At 39.3% G+C, this 17,627-nt stretch overlaps 1 protein-coding gene across 14 annotated transcripts in view; it reads left to right on the top strand.

Moving 5' to 3' along the window:
* C7H10orf90 (chromosome 7 C10orf90 homolog) overlaps positions 1–17,627 on the top strand; it is a 182,007-nt gene that overhangs the window by 119,131 nt on the left and 45,249 nt on the right. For 12 of the 14 annotated variants that reach the window (XM_065552242.1, XM_065552243.1, XM_065552245.1 and 9 more), the window contains 3 exons: positions 4,775–4,869; positions 5,564–5,632; positions 8,951–10,028. In XM_065552242.1, the coding sequence (XP_065408314.1) occupies positions 5,621–5,632; positions 8,951–10,028 (1,090 nt within the window). In that variant the 5' untranslated portion in view covers positions 4,775–4,869; positions 5,564–5,620. The remainder of the gene's footprint in view (positions 1–4,774; positions 4,870–5,563; positions 5,633–8,950; positions 10,029–17,627) is intronic. The other 2 variants (XM_065552239.1, XM_008166273.4) reach the window with 1 other exon arrangement.

Raw genomic sequence — 17,627 nt, forward strand, 5'->3', positions numbered from 1 at the left:
TAAGGATTGAGGATCAACAAAAAGCAGATGATTGAGTGGAGATGTTTAGCAGCTTTCTTGTTAGTTTCAATGTGTGTGCGTTCCCACATTTCTCTACTAAACCCTTATTTAAGAGAGAACTACAGTTGAAGGATTCTGAGAAGTTTATTCTGAGGAGAGACTTAAAGAAAGGTAAGATGAGGGCAACACAGGCCAAGTCAAGGCATAAAGTATATGAGATGTGCTGAACGCACAAGAAAGGGCTAAAGGTCCAGTTAGTCAAATTCACTTCACCATGGTGGTAATTAGGTAGTTACTTGTCAGCCAGACAGGGTGGGACGAAAAGCATCAGGTGAAAACTCAGCAGACTCCTGGGACGTATAAATAGACTGAGAACTCAGTAAAGAGGGAAGGAGCCACAGGGAGCAAGCAGCGTTGCTTGCTTGCTCACACATTGGTTCACTTGCTCACTCTATGAAGAGCTGAAATGCCAAAGACTGTGGGAGGCTAGAGGCCTCAGGAATACTTTGACTGGACAGGACAGTGCTCAGTAACAGAGGCAGGGAAATACAGTGGATTAATTCCAGGAGGTGATTAAGCTCAGAAGATAGGTTGATTCTCTGGGACTTTGGACTACATTGAACATTTTGTTAACGAACCGCTTCTCAGCTGGAGGGCTGAATGGCACATAAAGGCAAACTACCTACAGTGGGGAGCTAGAAGGAAGAACCCACGCTTCACGGCATCGTGACACAAAGAGGTGCCGATAGCATGGATAGGAGTTTACATAGAGAGGAAGAGATCAGAGGGTAGTGGGGAAGTATATTTGAAAGTTGTCAGCAGAGATGGCAACTGAATGAAAATGTGCAACTTGCACTACTAAAAATTGGGGTGCTAACTGCCTTTTGGTGCCCCCACACACAGTTTCTTCCAATGACAGGCATTCGCCCCATTGTTTTGACTGCACTTGCTCTGAGCAAGGTATACCATGTCATTCTGCAGCATGCCCATTTACACAAGTGTAGTGCCAGTCAAGACCAGAAGTTCTGGTGTAATAGTCCCAAAGGTGGCCTGTCTGGTTGAGTTTCTATCAAGCTTTCTACAGAGTCCTGGTGTGTAAAAATTGTGCTGTGTACTCCTTAGGTTCATAACATAACTGTTTCTCACCAGCATACCTATCTTTGCAATCACTGTGTTTTAACGGGCCGATTTCAGACATCACCTGAGTGTGCTACCAGTTGGTCCAAGGTAGACATCCAGGCATTTGTGAGTTAGAGATTCAGTTCCAGCTCCACTCTGTAATTACGAACACCACAGGCTGTGCCCTAGTGTCCAGATGCCAGGGAGTGTATCATTTCGTCCAGCAAACAGTGCTGTGAGAAAATAAAAGGGTTAAAGGTGCAATATAGATCGCAAGGGTCAGGATGCCAACAGCTGCCTCCCCCTTTTTCACGAACTGGACTGTACATTCAGCATGCATCCATCTATGAGCCTGAGGATACTGTTGGACAGTACTGAGGGACTAGGAAAGTCTTTCTCAGCCTTAAAGACGGGGTTTGTGAAAATAGGTTACAGTGGAACGGGATAAAACAGAAATCCTCAGGACTTCATATCAGGCAGGAACAAGCTTTCTTTTCTCCCCACACTGATAGGAAATACTTGAAATGCCATGACTTCCATAGCTGTGTGTCAGGGAAATATTGAACTTTATATTTTGTTGAATGATAATTGTTATAGTACAAAGCACTTTGTCAGCAACAAGAACCTGTATGGGTGCTCTGTGCCTGACATTTACTTCTAATCTAAGCTGCTGTTATTTCATGCAGTGTCCTCATTTTAAATGAGGAGCTTCAAGCTCTTTTCATAAGGTCAGTATTGGTGTTTTTACTGTTCACATGAATTAACAAATGTGAAGCTTCCAAGAATATATATTTGAATAATAGCAGGGAAGTTGGTGGAGGTTTATTCACTACTTTTATTAATCCATTACAGCAATTGTTAAATTGTTTGCCAAAAGTCTGAGTATCTGCCATCACTGGGATTCCCATGGTAGCATACGAGTGTCATTACCCAGGACACGATGCAAAAAACCCCCAAACTGAATGATTTAGCAGACAGGAGAAACATTCACTTCCCCCTTCTCTTCTAACTTTCTCCGACCACAAAATGGCTGAACAAACCTACACCAAGAAGATCTGTGGGGAGGTTGCATCTGTGGACAGTAGCCATAACTGTCTATGGATATGTTTTCACTGTGGGGAAAAAAAGGATGTATTTAATTCGGGTTAGCTGATTCAAGTTAAAATATCAGCGAAGACATGGCAACTTGGGTTAGCAGCTCAAGTTAAAGCCTGCAGGTGAGCCTAGGGTTGAACTTGAGTTAGCTAAGTTAAGTTGAGTACACATGGTTTTTTGCAGTGAAAACATATGCTAGGAGAGGTTACCTTGAAAGCCATAATTTACATCTTATATATTTCTCTGTGGACATTGACATCTTATCCTTGTTTGACCTTGTAGTGTTTCTTCTTTCTCTTGGACTTTGAATACAAGTCATCTGAGAGAAATACAGGGGGAAAAACCATCTGGTACAGCATGCCTGCTCAGTTTTGGTTTATCTTTATCCAGCCTTCCAGCTTTCCTTATACACTGTGATTAGCATTAAAAAGTCAGTATTTACCCACAGTTGCCTCACAGAGATATCTGAGAGAACTGCAGTTTTCCCACTTTACTTCCAATAGGAAACAATTGAAAACTGTAGGTTAATGATGACTTTTCAATTACTACCATTGCATTTGGCAAACCTCTGATTTTTCTCCTGAACTAATTCTTACATTTTGCTTTCATGACCTACCTTGGCCATTTATCCCACATTTATTTATTAAAATTCATATTTTTAAAAAGCACAGAGGAGAGGCACCTTTGACAAATATTAAATGACATGCAACACTCTCTCTTCATCCAAATATCCACATTTAATGTATCACTGCAAGTACCCCATTCTCCCTACAAACACCAACCCACATTGTACTTCCCCTTCCCAAACAATTGTGGACATCTGTAGGTTTTGCAGCTTCCTCTACTGGTCAGCAGATTTGTTCGGCCTCCTTCAGACAACGGGGAGGAGTGAGTTTCAAAGCTGAGAACCCCTTGTAGTCACTTCTGTGCCAGCAGCTCCAGGTGTTTTAAACCAAGGAAGCGGCAGCTCCAGAGCATTCATTAGTGGTGGAATGAAGCAGTTATTACTATTTATGTGGCACCTGAGAAGGGTTAATTTGTCACCAGGAGTCCTGTGTTGCTAAGTAATTCTGAAAGAATCTTATTCCAAACGTCATAACCATTCCTGAGTTCTCTACTTATTTATACCCGATTTCTTGGAGCTTTTACTGGTGTAAAACATGACACCGTGAGCTTTGTCTTTCACCTTTGCAAGAACTTCTGTTGGCTCCCCTCAAATCCACTCCTTCCTGACTCCTTTCACCCTCCTCCTCATTGCTGGATTCTTCAGCCTTGGTATCTTCTTTGTTGCTCCATGCCTGTGCACTTTCTATGGCAACAACAGCCTTCTTTTGATATGGTGACTAGTACTGTACACAGCAGATCCACCACAGAGTGATGTCAGCAGAGCCCCAGTGGTGGAAACTGTGCCCATAAGAAGCAGTGTGAAGAAATCTGCAGCCAGTCAGCACTGCTTTCAAAGTGGACTATGGGCACTCCAAGAGATATTCTGTATCATTGAATCCTTCTGGGCAGCCTCTGCTAGCAGGCCTCCTAGGGAGCCCCAGCTGCAACTTGCAGCTGCCTTCCCACAATGGAACTCTCAGAAGAGCAGTTCTCACTGAAGCAGATGGAGTCACACAGTACACCCCCTTCTCCCTCCCCTGATCCCTGCACCAGTGGGAAGGACTCAAACCTGCTATTGCAGATGAGGTTTAATAAGCAGTTTCTACAGTAAGAGGATCTGACTTCTATTCCTCTGCTAATAGAACAATGTATGTAAAATGAAATGAAATTTAGTAAAAACTGCAGCCTTGTGCAGTGTGTTGCGAAAACTAAAGCCTATGTTCCCATGAATTTTTACTGCAGATTTGGTTGGGCAGAAGAGTGAGGGAATTTTATGCCATTTAAATACTTATTTTATTACTTTGCATTTTCAAATAAGCACCGAGAAGCAAAGAAACGTTGTTTATGTAAAATGACTCACAATGTGTGGTGTTAAAGAATGCCCAGTTACAGCAATCCCAGGCACCATGCGGCCCAGAAAACTAAAAAAAACCCTCAAACCAACAGCCAAACAAAATAAATCAAACAAAAGTTAGACCAGATAAATATACTGACATTTACTAATGCGATTTATGATGACTTTTAAGGCTCCTTTGCACTGCCAGGGTAGTGTATAATGTCCTTAGTTCAAATAAAAACAAGGTCCATAATGTCTTGTATCAGACACTAGTCTCAGACTCTGCAAAAGACAGCCAATTTGTGAAGGCCCATACTCCAAAACCCACTGGGCGTCAATGGGAGACCTTCCATTGACTTCAAGGGGCTTTTGATCAGGCCTCAGTACAGCGTGAGACTGTCCTGGAACCTATCCTGGGAGCAGCCTCACAGTGTGGTTTAAAGTGCAACCACTGGAAACAAGGAGATGCGGTCTCTCAGATAAGTGGATCCTAGACCATTCAGAATCAGTTAGTAATACCCTTTTGCCTTCTGTTTGTACTCGGTTTTATATCCCATTTTAGCTATACTATCATGTAGTTGACAGTAACATGTCTTCCTTTTTTCCCCCCACTCCTAGGAATCAGAGAAAAACAGTGTGGTGCTAACGATCCAAAAGAACTCAAAAGCCATCAGCACGATAATGCTGCAGAGAGAGAATCAGACTCCACTAAGGTAAAAACAAAAAACCCCACAGTTGAGCTTTCATAGTAGTCAGCAGAATTCATTCAGGTTTAAAAAATGATCACCCTGTCTCCATATAGTGTGTTTACAGTTGTTTTTGGTTAGTCACACTCAACTTAGGCAGCAGAAAAGCCAAATAAAGTGATGGCTAAGTGGTCATGATTCTGTTTGCAGTAGATTTAATTCATCTTATTATCTATATTCTTGTTGAAGAAAAATAAAATGCATATTTTGGAGAAAAGTAAGTTTTTGAGAAATATACCAGGCAGACTCAACCAATGATACCAGTGATCTAAGCAATGTGTGGGATACTCCCATCCTCTGATCCCCTGAAAATAAAGTCATGGATTTGCAATCAGCCAGAATACTCTTTCCTTTTGCACTAAGACTATGAAGCTTGCAAACTCCCAAAAGAATGTAGGGCCAGCTCAGAGAGACTCATTACCTTCTCAAAACATTGGGAGGAGACATTATTTGCTATTTATTTTTATAATTTACTCATTCAAAATACTGCTACATGAGCTGAAACTAATCAGAAGCGTTTCTGACTTGCATTTGGACCATTACATGGGCTTTCCATCTGTTTTGTACTTAACAAAAGAAATTAAGTAATTTTCATGTTAATTGCTGGAGCACATGAGAGACATACAAAATAATGCATTTCAACGAACATTTATATTCATAGATCTGTAAAAATCGAAGGGAGATTGAGAAGATTGAAAGCCATGCGAAGGTCTTAAAAATGCAGGTTGAGGTAAATATAGTACAATACAATATGAAGAAAATATTATTCAAGCCATGGAAAAAAAATTAGGAAAGGGAAAAATTACATTCTCTGGGGCTGGGAGGATATTGGATTGTCAGAGCCACAAACAGTTAATTTAGAAGATAGGAAACATTTCCCTGGATTTGGTCTGCTGTTTAGGTCCCAAAAATTTACCTTCCTCAAACCTTAATCTGAGGATTATTTAAAAGACAGTATTCTGTGCTATTTTCCTGTTATGACAATACCACAGCAAACAGGGCAATAGTTTGCACAGAGTGTGATGGTCTTCAGCATGGATTCCTCCACAGGAGAGACACTATGGACCTCAGACTTATCACTCTGAGCCTCCCATCTCAGAACACTAACAGCAGGAGGTCCTGTGATCACCTGAGATTTCAATGGTCTGGTTTGAGGCTCTGGAGCTGGTGCTACTGCAGAAGAAACAAATAATAATGTCAAGAGAAGGGGTTGAAAAGGGTCTGAGAAGGCACAGGGAAAATTTCAACAGAGATAGTAAAGCAAGTACAACGTGGCTCTAGGGCCAGAAACAATAGAAATAAACACATTTCTGAAGTGAACATAGTTCCTTGGATGGAATAGATTGCTGTCAGCCTTCAGGCAAAATATTAAACCTCAGGAGAATATTTTCTCCCTCTCAGGCTATATTTTACAGCTGTTGCTGTCCAAATTAGTCAATATATGTATAATATGATTGTTTTATTATTGAAGTCTTGGGTGCTCAAATACCATTGTGACAGGTGTGGTATAAGAATAGAGTACTGAATACCACCTAAACTCTTGCAAATCACACAGCCCTTCTAAAAAAAATAAAACATTCTTCCATCTTTCAGCATCCCCTTTATATTCATATTCTCCTCATCTACCTAACAAATTCCAAAGCTTTGCATAATTAACTGGATACCAAAGCTTACTACGCTTGTTGTTACTTGCAGCTTGGCAATGGTGGGTGGATGGGGGCAGATGATCTTTATAAGCAGGTGAGCAAGCCACCCTTCCCCTTTCTTGTTATGACCAATCTGATGAGGGCAAGTAGCCTCAGCAAAGACTTTAAGAAGGCCATAAAATTCTGCCATAGCCCTGTCCTTACTTACGATTTACCAGAACCTTGTGACCTTGTGTGTATAATGTGTCATCTAATGCCTGGTACAATTACAGATACACAGGGATGGTTCTCGTAAGTTGAGGGACATTAGAGTAGCATTTTGTGGCTATGAAGTCAAACAATATGTGTGTTTTATTTTCGTAATATAAACAAAATGCGTATTGAATGACTGTACATTCTAATATATGAAGATGTCCTGTACTTTACTCCAGATATTCATAACTGTGGTTATCTAAATTGAACATTTTGGTGTGTATAGCTGAATATATATTTATGTAACTATGTGAACATGTACATCCTGAATACTCTCATGTTCAATTCAAATAATAGCAGTATATCTCTGAATATACAACTACAGTAGAGCTTCAGAGTTATGAACACCTCAGGAATGGAGGTTGTTCATAACTCTGAAATGTTCATAACTCTGAACAAAACGTTATGGTTGTTCTTTCAAAAGTTTACAACCGAACATTGACATAATAAAGCTTTGAAACTTTACTATGCAGAAGAAAAATGCTGCTTTTAACCCTCTTAATTTAAATGAAACAAGCACAGAAATAGTTTTCTGTCAAACCTTGTCAAATATTTTTTTCTTAAAATTGCCCTTCATTTTTTTTAGTAGTTTAACTTAAACACAGTACTGTACTGTATTTGCCTTTTTTTTTTGGTCTCTGCTGTTGCCTGATTGCATATTTCTGGTTCCAAATGAGGTGTGTGGTTGACCGGTCAGTTCGTAAAACTCTGGTGTTTGTAACTCTGAGGTGATGGCTGGCTGAGGGAATTGGGTAATGGGCATTGGAGCCTTTGACTTAATGATCACAGGATTGCCTTTAGCCATACTGGTAAGGATCAATGTTTTTGACCAGTTGTTTGGTGCCATAAATGACATGAATTTATATCTCAGTGTAGTTCCTGGTAGACATGTGTTTACGTCACACAGCCCATCACCTCAGTTGGCTGCCTGGATGGCACACACTGCAGAAAAATTAAGGACAGAAGGGATATAAAGAAATCCTACTTGCCCCAAAAGATTGTCCCTCAAGAACAAGGTTGAGGTATACTGGTGAAACTGTTGTAGAGAAGTTTGGATGCTGGCTGACTGCAGTATCACCTTCAGTTGAGTTTCCAGGGCTATCAATCTGGCTAACTTCATGAGCAATAAAATAGGTCCATAAACCACTTAAATAATAATAAAAAAAAGAGTCATTCAGATGACAATTCACCATGGTTCCAATCGTGTAGAATTTACTTTGTGACTCAGTGGGAACTTTGACTAAGTGAGGACTGAGGACGCTCAGATCATAGGGCCAAATTCCCTGCTGGTGTAAATTGATGCAGCTAACATTGACCTCAGTGGAGATGTAACAATTTACAGCAGCAGAGAATTTGAGCCATATACTCTGCATGAAATAAACATGATGTAACCAGTCATCTAGATAATAATTGTAGGTAGAGTTAAACTTCATGCTTACACTTCTCTAAGGACATCAGGTACATTATGTTAAGATAGATGGCGGTTGTTGTGGTTAGAAAAATGAGTCTGGACTGCTGTCAATCAATCTTGGGCATATGCCTCCTTATACTGTTATTTTGTGCACTCTGCAAATATTAAGCTAGTGAATTAAATGGTATCCAAAGCACTTACAGGAATTTGTGCATATCTTTTATTGGAGAAAACATGGAGGAGTTTTCCCCACGGTCATATTTGATGCTTTTGTGTAGCAGCACTGACCCAACTCCCACATAAACACTCCACAGAAAATCACAGTACACCTACGTTGTTCATTTTGTACAGGCAGTAAGTGCTTAAAGCACTTTTAATATTTCAGTAGATCAGCATGAAAGAGCAGGTTATAATTTGAAATTGACAATCACCATTGACACACATATTGTTAGACAAACATAGGACCAGATACGCCAACTGAGAGAATCAGTTAATCATTCAAACTAATGGTTTTAGAATGTTTAATTTTTGCATAAAATTGATCCGATTTTTGCTGAACTCTTCTAGACAATTCTGAATTGATTTTAGGAACATGTCTTCAAAATGACAGAAAGCAAACTGGTACAAAAAGAAATTTAACAAGAAACCTTGAACAAACCCTATTATAGACTCTGAAGGAGAAATAGTTATATGTTTGACAATAGAATATTTTAATAATTTGGATCTTTTTCATTTGCAGGCGTCTCTGGCATCACAAAACACAAAAATGATTTCATCCATAGTCATTTCACAGTTGATTGATGAGACTAAATCAAAAGAAAATGGGTCTGCTTTGCCGATGCAGTCTGTGATCACTCAGCCTAATGCTTATCATACGAAGCAATCTCTGGCTAATGATAGTTCAGTCAACATTAATAGAGCATTCTTGTTACTTCCCAGCAGATTAGGAATTCAGGCATCTTTCGATGACAACATATCTAGAACAGACTCTCATAAAAAAGGATTTGCATCCATAACAGTTACTGCTAGACGGGTTGTTCCACCTTTTAACAACCCAGTGCAGGTAGCTGTTACTCATTCTCTGTGTTTGAAATGCTGGGGAGGTGATGTTCTAATGAACACTACTGCTTCTTCAAACAATGCAGGACGAGCTCAGCACTGCAAACCTTTGCATAATCAAGAATCTTATATAAACCGATATGCCACCAGATTAAAGGTTTCTGAATCTTATTCACAAGTATGTGAAGGGCATGGAGACTGGATTTTTAACATTGACAACAAAGAAAACAGAAAGTTTCCTCCAGGCAGCAATCACAGGAAAAAAGCACCAGTTTCATTCACTTCATCTGTTCATTTCAAAATTTCCCAGCACTGTCCAAATACAATCTATTACTTTGACAAGTCACTTTCTGTATGTATTGACCAACTTCAAATTAAAAGCCAAAAAATTCATAGATCAATATTGTCCTTCAATATAAATTGCAGTTCACCCAGATTAACACCAGATGGAGCAGATGGCATAGCTAATGAAGAGTCAATAGCAGAGATACTTAAAACAAAGCTCCCAGAAGAAAACAAGACTCCACTCAGAACAAATTCAAATGCAAATTTAAAAGAAAATAATGTAGATACAAAACAGACAGCAGAAAAGGAATATTTGGGTACTGCATGCCCTTGGAAAGGTACATCTCCCTCTGACTGTCCAGCATTTGTGGATGCACCCAAAGGAACTAATAAAGAAGATAATTCTGATAAACAGTGTACTGGCAATGACATCAAATTGTCCATTCAAGTTCCTAAGTGGAGTTATGAGGCAGGTGAGTAATTTGCATAAACTTGAGTCTGTTTCAGAGATTCAGACTGGAACAGACCCATCATAGCATTATTATGCAAGCAGGTAATAAAAATCTTTGCTTCTGCAAGAATAAATCCATAATGAGTCTGAGTGCAAACTAGACATTTTAAATTCTAGGACTGCTGTGGATATAATGTTTACCATACCAGTGATGGATGCCACCTGCCACAATATAGGATAAAGCGGTACCTATGTTTTCAGCATAAAGCCCCTGTAAGCATCTGTAACTTTGATATAAATATTTGTTCCAAACACTTATAAGCTTTTAGCCCAAAAGAGAATTTCAAGAAAATCTTTGTTCTGAAGGATTCACTTTTAAAATAGAGATTGTGGAAAATAAGAAATCAATGGATTCAGACTGGTTTGTGCTCCTTACGATTAAAAAAAATTGTTTCTAGATTTAATTTGGAAAGCCATAATAAAATAATAATAAGACCAGTCTTCTGGCAACTAAAATAGATGGCAATTTTCCACGTGTAAAGGCTGCAGCTTCATTCCCAGCAATGTTTTGCAAGGCTTTAAAATATTTCTTCCAAATAAAGCATTTGACAAATATAAAATTAATCCTCACAACATCTCTGTGAGTTAGGTGAGAAATAGATGCTGTAGGGATTGCTTCAGTCACTGCTGAAGCGTAACCTCCACTGGAGTGGAACGCAGCAGCTGTTTTAGAGTGCACAAGCAATAACTACGGATCAGTTTAGGGCAAGAAAAATATTGACCATGCAGGGAGAGAATGCAGATAGGCAAACTTATTCAGATGAGTTGGAATTTGGCAAAGACACCAAAGCTAGCACACTTTCTCTTGTGAAAAATACCGTGGGATGTAGTAGTAATTGTAGGTGGGCAGAACCTTGATTACATCCCATCTGAAATACTTTGCCTTTGATCACTATATGAACATTAATTAATTAAACCTCACAACAACCACTGAGATTTTTCCATTTACAGATGAGGGGGGGAAGTGGGACACAAATGGATTTTGTTCAAAGTCACACACTGACTCAGTGGCCGAGCAAGGTATAGAATCCTGGTGGACACGTTTCTTCATCCCCTGTTGTTGCCACTAGACTCAGTACCTCCCCGCCTCTGAAATGTGTGATAGTAATCTTTATTATTAGCAGTAGTAGTATTTATTATTATTATTTATTTTATTTATTAAGGCAAAATGATTAAATAGCAGATATTCTATAGAGAAAAGTTGCTGCTGTACATCCCAGGTAACTTTCAATGGAAAATTTCAGCAGGACGGATCAGTGAGGCCAAGATTTTCAAAACAGAAGACAAGGTTTGGTTCCTAAATCCATATTTATGCACGAAATCAGTAGCTGGATTTGCAAAGGTGCTAAGTTCCCAATGGCAGAGTGTTTAACACAATTTGAACATGAATTGGAAGTCACAAGGGGAATGACAAGCCATGGTAAGGAGGATAAGGGAAATGCGGGGGGGGGCAAGAAGAACATAGGAGGAGCATCCTCTCTGATGCTATTAATTTAACTCTTTCACTTCTCTGCTTAGCCATGATACCTGTATATCTGTGGCATTTGCAAACTTACTTTGAAGAACAAATGTTCTGTTGGTATTTTGAGGGGCAAATGCTGTGCATGCAAGGCTTTGCTGCACATAGTTTAGACACTGCATGTGATTTACGACAGAAGTTGTTACCTAGAATACTTTTTGAGACTTCTCAGGGGTCAAGAGAAACAGTGACTTCCATTAATAAAGTCAGCATTTGCCAGAAGTTATTAGAAAATGAGGTGTGAGATTATCACAATTTATCCGCCTATACTTTAAGAGGAAGTAACCAGGTGGGAAGTGTTGTCTTTTAAATGGCTTACACTGTTTATTCACATGACAATGTAATATGCAAATGTGTATGTTTCTGTATAATAGATAACAAGATGTTTTGTCACCTTACTACAGCTTTCCTGTGTGAGATTTGTAAATACAACTGATATAATGCCTCCAAAGGGCACGGTCTTTCTTGTTAGGATCCAAAAATTAATGAGCACTCAAATACTTGTCAGCCTTTAACTGTGACAAATCTTAGGAAACCTAGTAAAATTCATGAGTCATGTAAAGTGCTCATTAAAATGAAAGGGAATTGGTTTGATTTTTTCACCTGTGAGAAAATGAAAAATAAAGCTCTTTTGAGTTCATAGAATCATCGCAATGAGAGATGGAGAAGATCTATTAGGTTGACTAGTCCATTCCATCGCAAGCGCAGTATGTTTGTGCCATTTATCTAGGCTTTTGTCTAAACTAGTTTCAAATATCTCAAGTGATGAAGTCATACCTTCCTGTTTCATGATGTGACACCTCTGTGTATGCAGTCAAATTTGCAAGAGCCTTTTTAGATGCCATATCACATTGCAAGTAAAACTAATCTATTATCCACTGTCATCTCTAAGTAGTTTTCACCATTACTGCTTTCCAAGTGTCTTTCTCCCAAAATGTACTAGCTTGAATTTGTCCATGTTGGAATCTGAGTACTACTAGATGTGTCTCCTAGACTCAGGTAGGTCCAGTTGCAAGAAATGCCTTCTTCCAGCTAACACTAGCTAGAAGACTCTGCCTAGTCCCTCCGATGAGGACTAGCAACTGTGATTCATACATTCTTCATTTCACGCCTAGACTGTTACAACTTTCTTTACCTAGTGCTATCAGTCAAGGTCAACAAGAGACTCCAGGTGGTGCAGGCTGCCTCTTGAAGATGACTAGCTGCAGGAAGCACATTGTACCAATACCCTATTTTCCACTGGCTCACCATATACTTACCTTAGACCTTAGTCCATCCCGTGCTTTGCTGCACATTGGGCTACCCACATTTGCCATGCTTGCCTGTCAACTGCCCTTCTCTCCAAATCTTCCCATTTTATGTTGAGGTGCTTGATGTCGTTCAGAACTATTCGTTTCCACGTTATGCGCGGTCTTCCTGTCTTTCTTCTTGTATTTTCTGGCTTCCATTCAAGGGCGGTATTTGGTAAGTGTTCTTTTTCCATTCTCAGCACATGTCCCAGCCACTGATGTCTTCTTTTGTAGATTATTTTTGAGAGGGTCCAGTAATTTTTCTGACTTCTTCATTCGTCTTCCTATCTCTATATGTTATTCCCAATATTCTTCTCAGACATTTGTGACGAAATGCATCCAGCTTTTGTGTAACGTTCTTGGTAAGTTGCCATGTCTCACTGCTATATGTTGTGATGGTGATAACAATTGCTTTGTACACATTCAGTTTTGTCTTGAGGGAGATGTTTTTGAGTCTTCCAAATGCAGCGTTTGCCTTCCCGATTCACCATATACTACTGGGTCCAAATCAGGAACCTGATCCTGATCTCTACAACTTTTAATGGGCTTGAACTGGGCTACCTTAATGATAGCCTTTCTGTTCTTGATACTCTGAGACCATTGGAGAGATAGAAACTATCCAAGCCTGGGGTGAAACTACTGAGACCTGGTGTCAGTGTTTCTTCAGTGTTGGATCATGGGGTATGTAACAAGCCTACTCACATTATAGTGGCTGAGAATAACATTTGAGTATGAGGGAAATATGTAGAAGGAAGGAACTAGAGAAGAGGAGGATGAGAGAAACAAAGAAAGAAAAGAAATGATGAAGAGGAAGAAATAGTATAGTATAGTAATAGTAGTATAAATGACTGAGCCCAAGAAATACAAGTGGAGATCCTTCATTTTATATTCTTATACCACTTTTATTCTACCATATGTGGTGCCTATCTATTACAGTGACTGATACTCTGTACAGTAGATAAAGTTTTATTTATTGTTGCCCTTTCTGATTAAAATGGAAAGCCTTTTTAACTGCACCCACTAAAATACCAAAGTTAGAGAGTTAAACATTTCCAAGGCCAACACTCATTTTCTTTGTCCCCTCTTATAATATTGACTGGTTTGGTTTGAAGGTGGCCATGTCAAACTGTGCTTCATCCCAGGCTTCAGTGGGAGTTAGGGCTGTGCAAGGAATGCAGGATCAAACCATTTGACAAGCAACCCATGCCACCGTATAGTGCGTTGCTACATTAGCTGGCTTGCCTGCTGAGTTCCCAGCGACTTAAAAAGTTTGAACGTATATCAATTTAGAGCACTAAATAGTTAGCCAATAGCTTTCTGGGGAATGCGGGAAGGGGAGTAGGTAGATAATATCCTCACCAGGATAAGGAAAAAGAAAGTCAATGAGTGAACTTTTATTTTGGCTTCTAATTGCTGGGATATTAAAAAAAAAATTAGTTTTCATGTGACCTTATTGGGGATATTAGTCAAGCAATAGTTAACAACCCTTAGCACTTTTCATATTTAAATCATTCTAAAAACATAATCTAATTCAGGGGTTCTAAAATTTGTATATTAGTGTGGGCCTCATGTTAATAAAATGTCTGGTGAGCCTCTTCCAATTTGTGATCACATATCACAGTCACCTGTTCAACTACAGCAATTGCTTACATGGAAAAAAAATAGAAAATTATTTGATGTCTGTTTATCTGCCTTTTAATGCAATTTGGCAGCTGTAAACCAGTAGGAGAACCAGTATCACATCACCAGACAGGTCTCCATGGACCACCAAGGGTGCATGGACCACAGTTTGGATTGGGCAAGTGAATTATGCATCAGGAACATCCATCTTGTGGAATGGGAAGGTATCTTCCTTTTCCATAGGCAGGTGACCTGATCCTCCCCTGTTCCTTGCGTTGTGTATTAAAATTTACACTAGTGCCAAGTGCATGAAATGGAGTAAATCATTAACATTCTGAGCTGGTAGTGTTTTACACTCACTTTGCAATGGCACAGGTGACTAGGGAAGATGCAGGGCAACAGAGAGAATCTAGCCCAGTATTCATACAACTTCATCTCATTCAGTGTTTTACGTTTAAATTTTATTGTCAGGCTTCCTGACAGTAAGTTGTTCAGATTGCAAATAGAGTTTGACTTGGATTTCAACAGCTGAGTTTAATAGTGGGTGGCATCTCAAACACTGTCAGCTAGCAATAGGCCTCTTTGCTTTTGATGCAAATGTGAAATGATTGATCTCAAGTTATTGAAATTTTTTGTGTGTATCATACCATGAATGTATTTTTTTCTATAGCATATTTTGGGGTGAAAATCTAGAATATATATATAGATGCTAATTCTCCCTAGTAAACCAAAGCTCATTATCAGCTAGTGCACAAAGTCATGTTTCATGGTTGTGACATTTGAAAGCCTTGTTTTAGAGCTGTGGTTTCACCTCAGTTGACTTTGTATTTTAATTAATGGCATTGTAGAATTTAAATAAATGAAAATAAATGGTGTCTATAGGGGCTTAGTCACTCCTGAAGCTGCAGCTCCTGTATCCATCAAAGAGCTGTACTGTAAGTGCCTCAAATCCATGTGTTACATGTAAAAACAAGCTAGAACATCAGAGGTGGGATTTTTGAAGCTTCCTAAAGGCCTTTGGGCACCTAATTCTTATTAATTTTAATGAGAATTGGACATCTAAATCTCTTAGGTAGCTTTCAAAGTCCCAGCCTGTATGTGCATTTAATACAAAATAGTCTTCTTATTAAAATCCGTAGAATCCATCCCCATACATAAACTACAGTACAGACTAAGCCTAACTGAAGCTACATACACATCTCAAGTTCCTGATGATATCACAAACCACGTCAGCTTCATTCTCATGGTGATCATGTTGACATCAGGACCGTTTGAGGTCATAAACTGTGCCCTCAGCAATTAAATAATTGCCAGTCTGAGTCTGGTCATAACTTTTAATGAGATATTGCCTTAACCTGTTTAGGTTAACTTAAACTTTCATTGCAAGCTGTGTGGTATCATGTAGCTTACCTGATGTCTCATAAATACAAGGTAAGTTTAAAAATACAAAAATAATTTGTCTTATTTTAACTCAAGACAGGAATATCTTCTTGAGTTGATCTCAAGATCTTTTTAAGTCCTAATTTCATACCTTAGCTTGCAAGAAGAATAACATGGGATCTTGCAGTGTGTGTGTGTGTGTGTGTGTGTGTGTGTGTGTGTGTGTGTAATTCTGACGCTTCCTGGGTTTACACATGGTTATGAGGCATCTCACTACCATGTGCCCTTAACATGAGGGACACTTATCTGTGCCTGCCAGGTGTCAGCTTCCTGCACCACCTGCCACAAGCAACACAAGCATTCCTGTCAGCCTATGTGGGCTTTTTTGTCCCTCTTGCAGGCTAGTAACAGGTGCTCCAATCCTCAAGTCCTCTGAGTGTCACCTTCATATCTAGTATCCAATATTTCTCCCCTTATCCACTAGACACTCACAGAATTTCTAGGCTTGCTGTTCCCAAAGGAATACTAGTCACGTGTTTGGTACACAGCTTACTAGTCACACCTTGGTACACAGCTCCACTTAACACACAGCACTTATACTTGCTTTCACTATAAACTAATCTAAGTTTAGCAAAGCATAGGGATTTGTATGATAACCCTTTGTTTCCAATATTTCTATTTGTTATGTAGAAAATAAAATCATAACATACATTGTAGAATCTACACTCAACTAAAAAGATACACTTTTATCTGATAAGATACTACAGACCCCAAAGTCCTTCTCACAGCATTTGTCCACCAGGATTGCTGAGACCCTTCTTTCATGAGGTCAAGGCTGCTGGCAGATTGCCTCACCCAGGTGAAGGATGCCTGAATGTCTCTCTGCACCTCCAGATATACCAGACTAGTCCTTTGGTGTTCACTTCTAAAATAGGGTGTCCCCTCTCCCACCTTTCACCCCACCCCCTGCTGTTTACCCTTTCCTGGTAATTTCCTTCTGAAGTCCCTTGGAGCTCTTAATTAGCATTTGACTCAGTATGTGAATAGACTTCTGTGGTAAGATACACAATGGTAAGCCAGGGAGATAAGTGTCTCCCATCTCCTGTCTGGAGAAGTCTGTTTCAAGGTGCTACTTCTGAGTGACCCACCTTTAACGACAAGGCCTTAAGAACATATTTTCCAATATGTATATCTCACTGTATATTGTCTGCACACGTATTTCACAAAGACTATGATGATCAGTGTGACACAGGCTTTCAGTAGAAACCCTACATGACCCTCTTTGGTGAACTAGAATGTAAATACCACACCCCAAGGATTCCTGTAACCTGTATGCCCCTTGAGCCTTCTTCTCTTGTCATCAAGAGATCCTTGGCTTACAGTAATATATAAATTTTACATGTCCTATTTGGTTGTGCAGACTGAATCTTTAAAAGGAGCAAAGCAAAATAAATTAAACTGTTTTAAAAGTTCCTTTTAACCTTTGAATTAAATAAAAGTCTTTTTAAAACTAATGCAGATTATTAACATTGATATATCAATCTTGGTCCTGTAGGGTGACTTCGTGAGCCTCTGATCATCATATCTATAATTTAAACTGGGTTAATTTGAGCAGAACAGTTCATCTATTAAGCCAGTACATATTAGTCCTTCTGCTGGTGTTATATCTAAAACCTATGACCAGCATAACATAATGAAGCATAGCAGAAGCAGACAGAAACTGAGGTGTGGGAAGGGAATACAGAGAGTAAAT

The sequence above is a fragment of the Chrysemys picta genome, chromosome 7 (assembly GCF_011386835.1).
Source record: "Chrysemys picta bellii isolate R12L10 chromosome 7, ASM1138683v2, whole genome shotgun sequence".
In the NCBI taxonomy this organism is placed as follows: domain Eukaryota; kingdom Metazoa; phylum Chordata; order Testudines; family Emydidae; genus Chrysemys; species Chrysemys picta.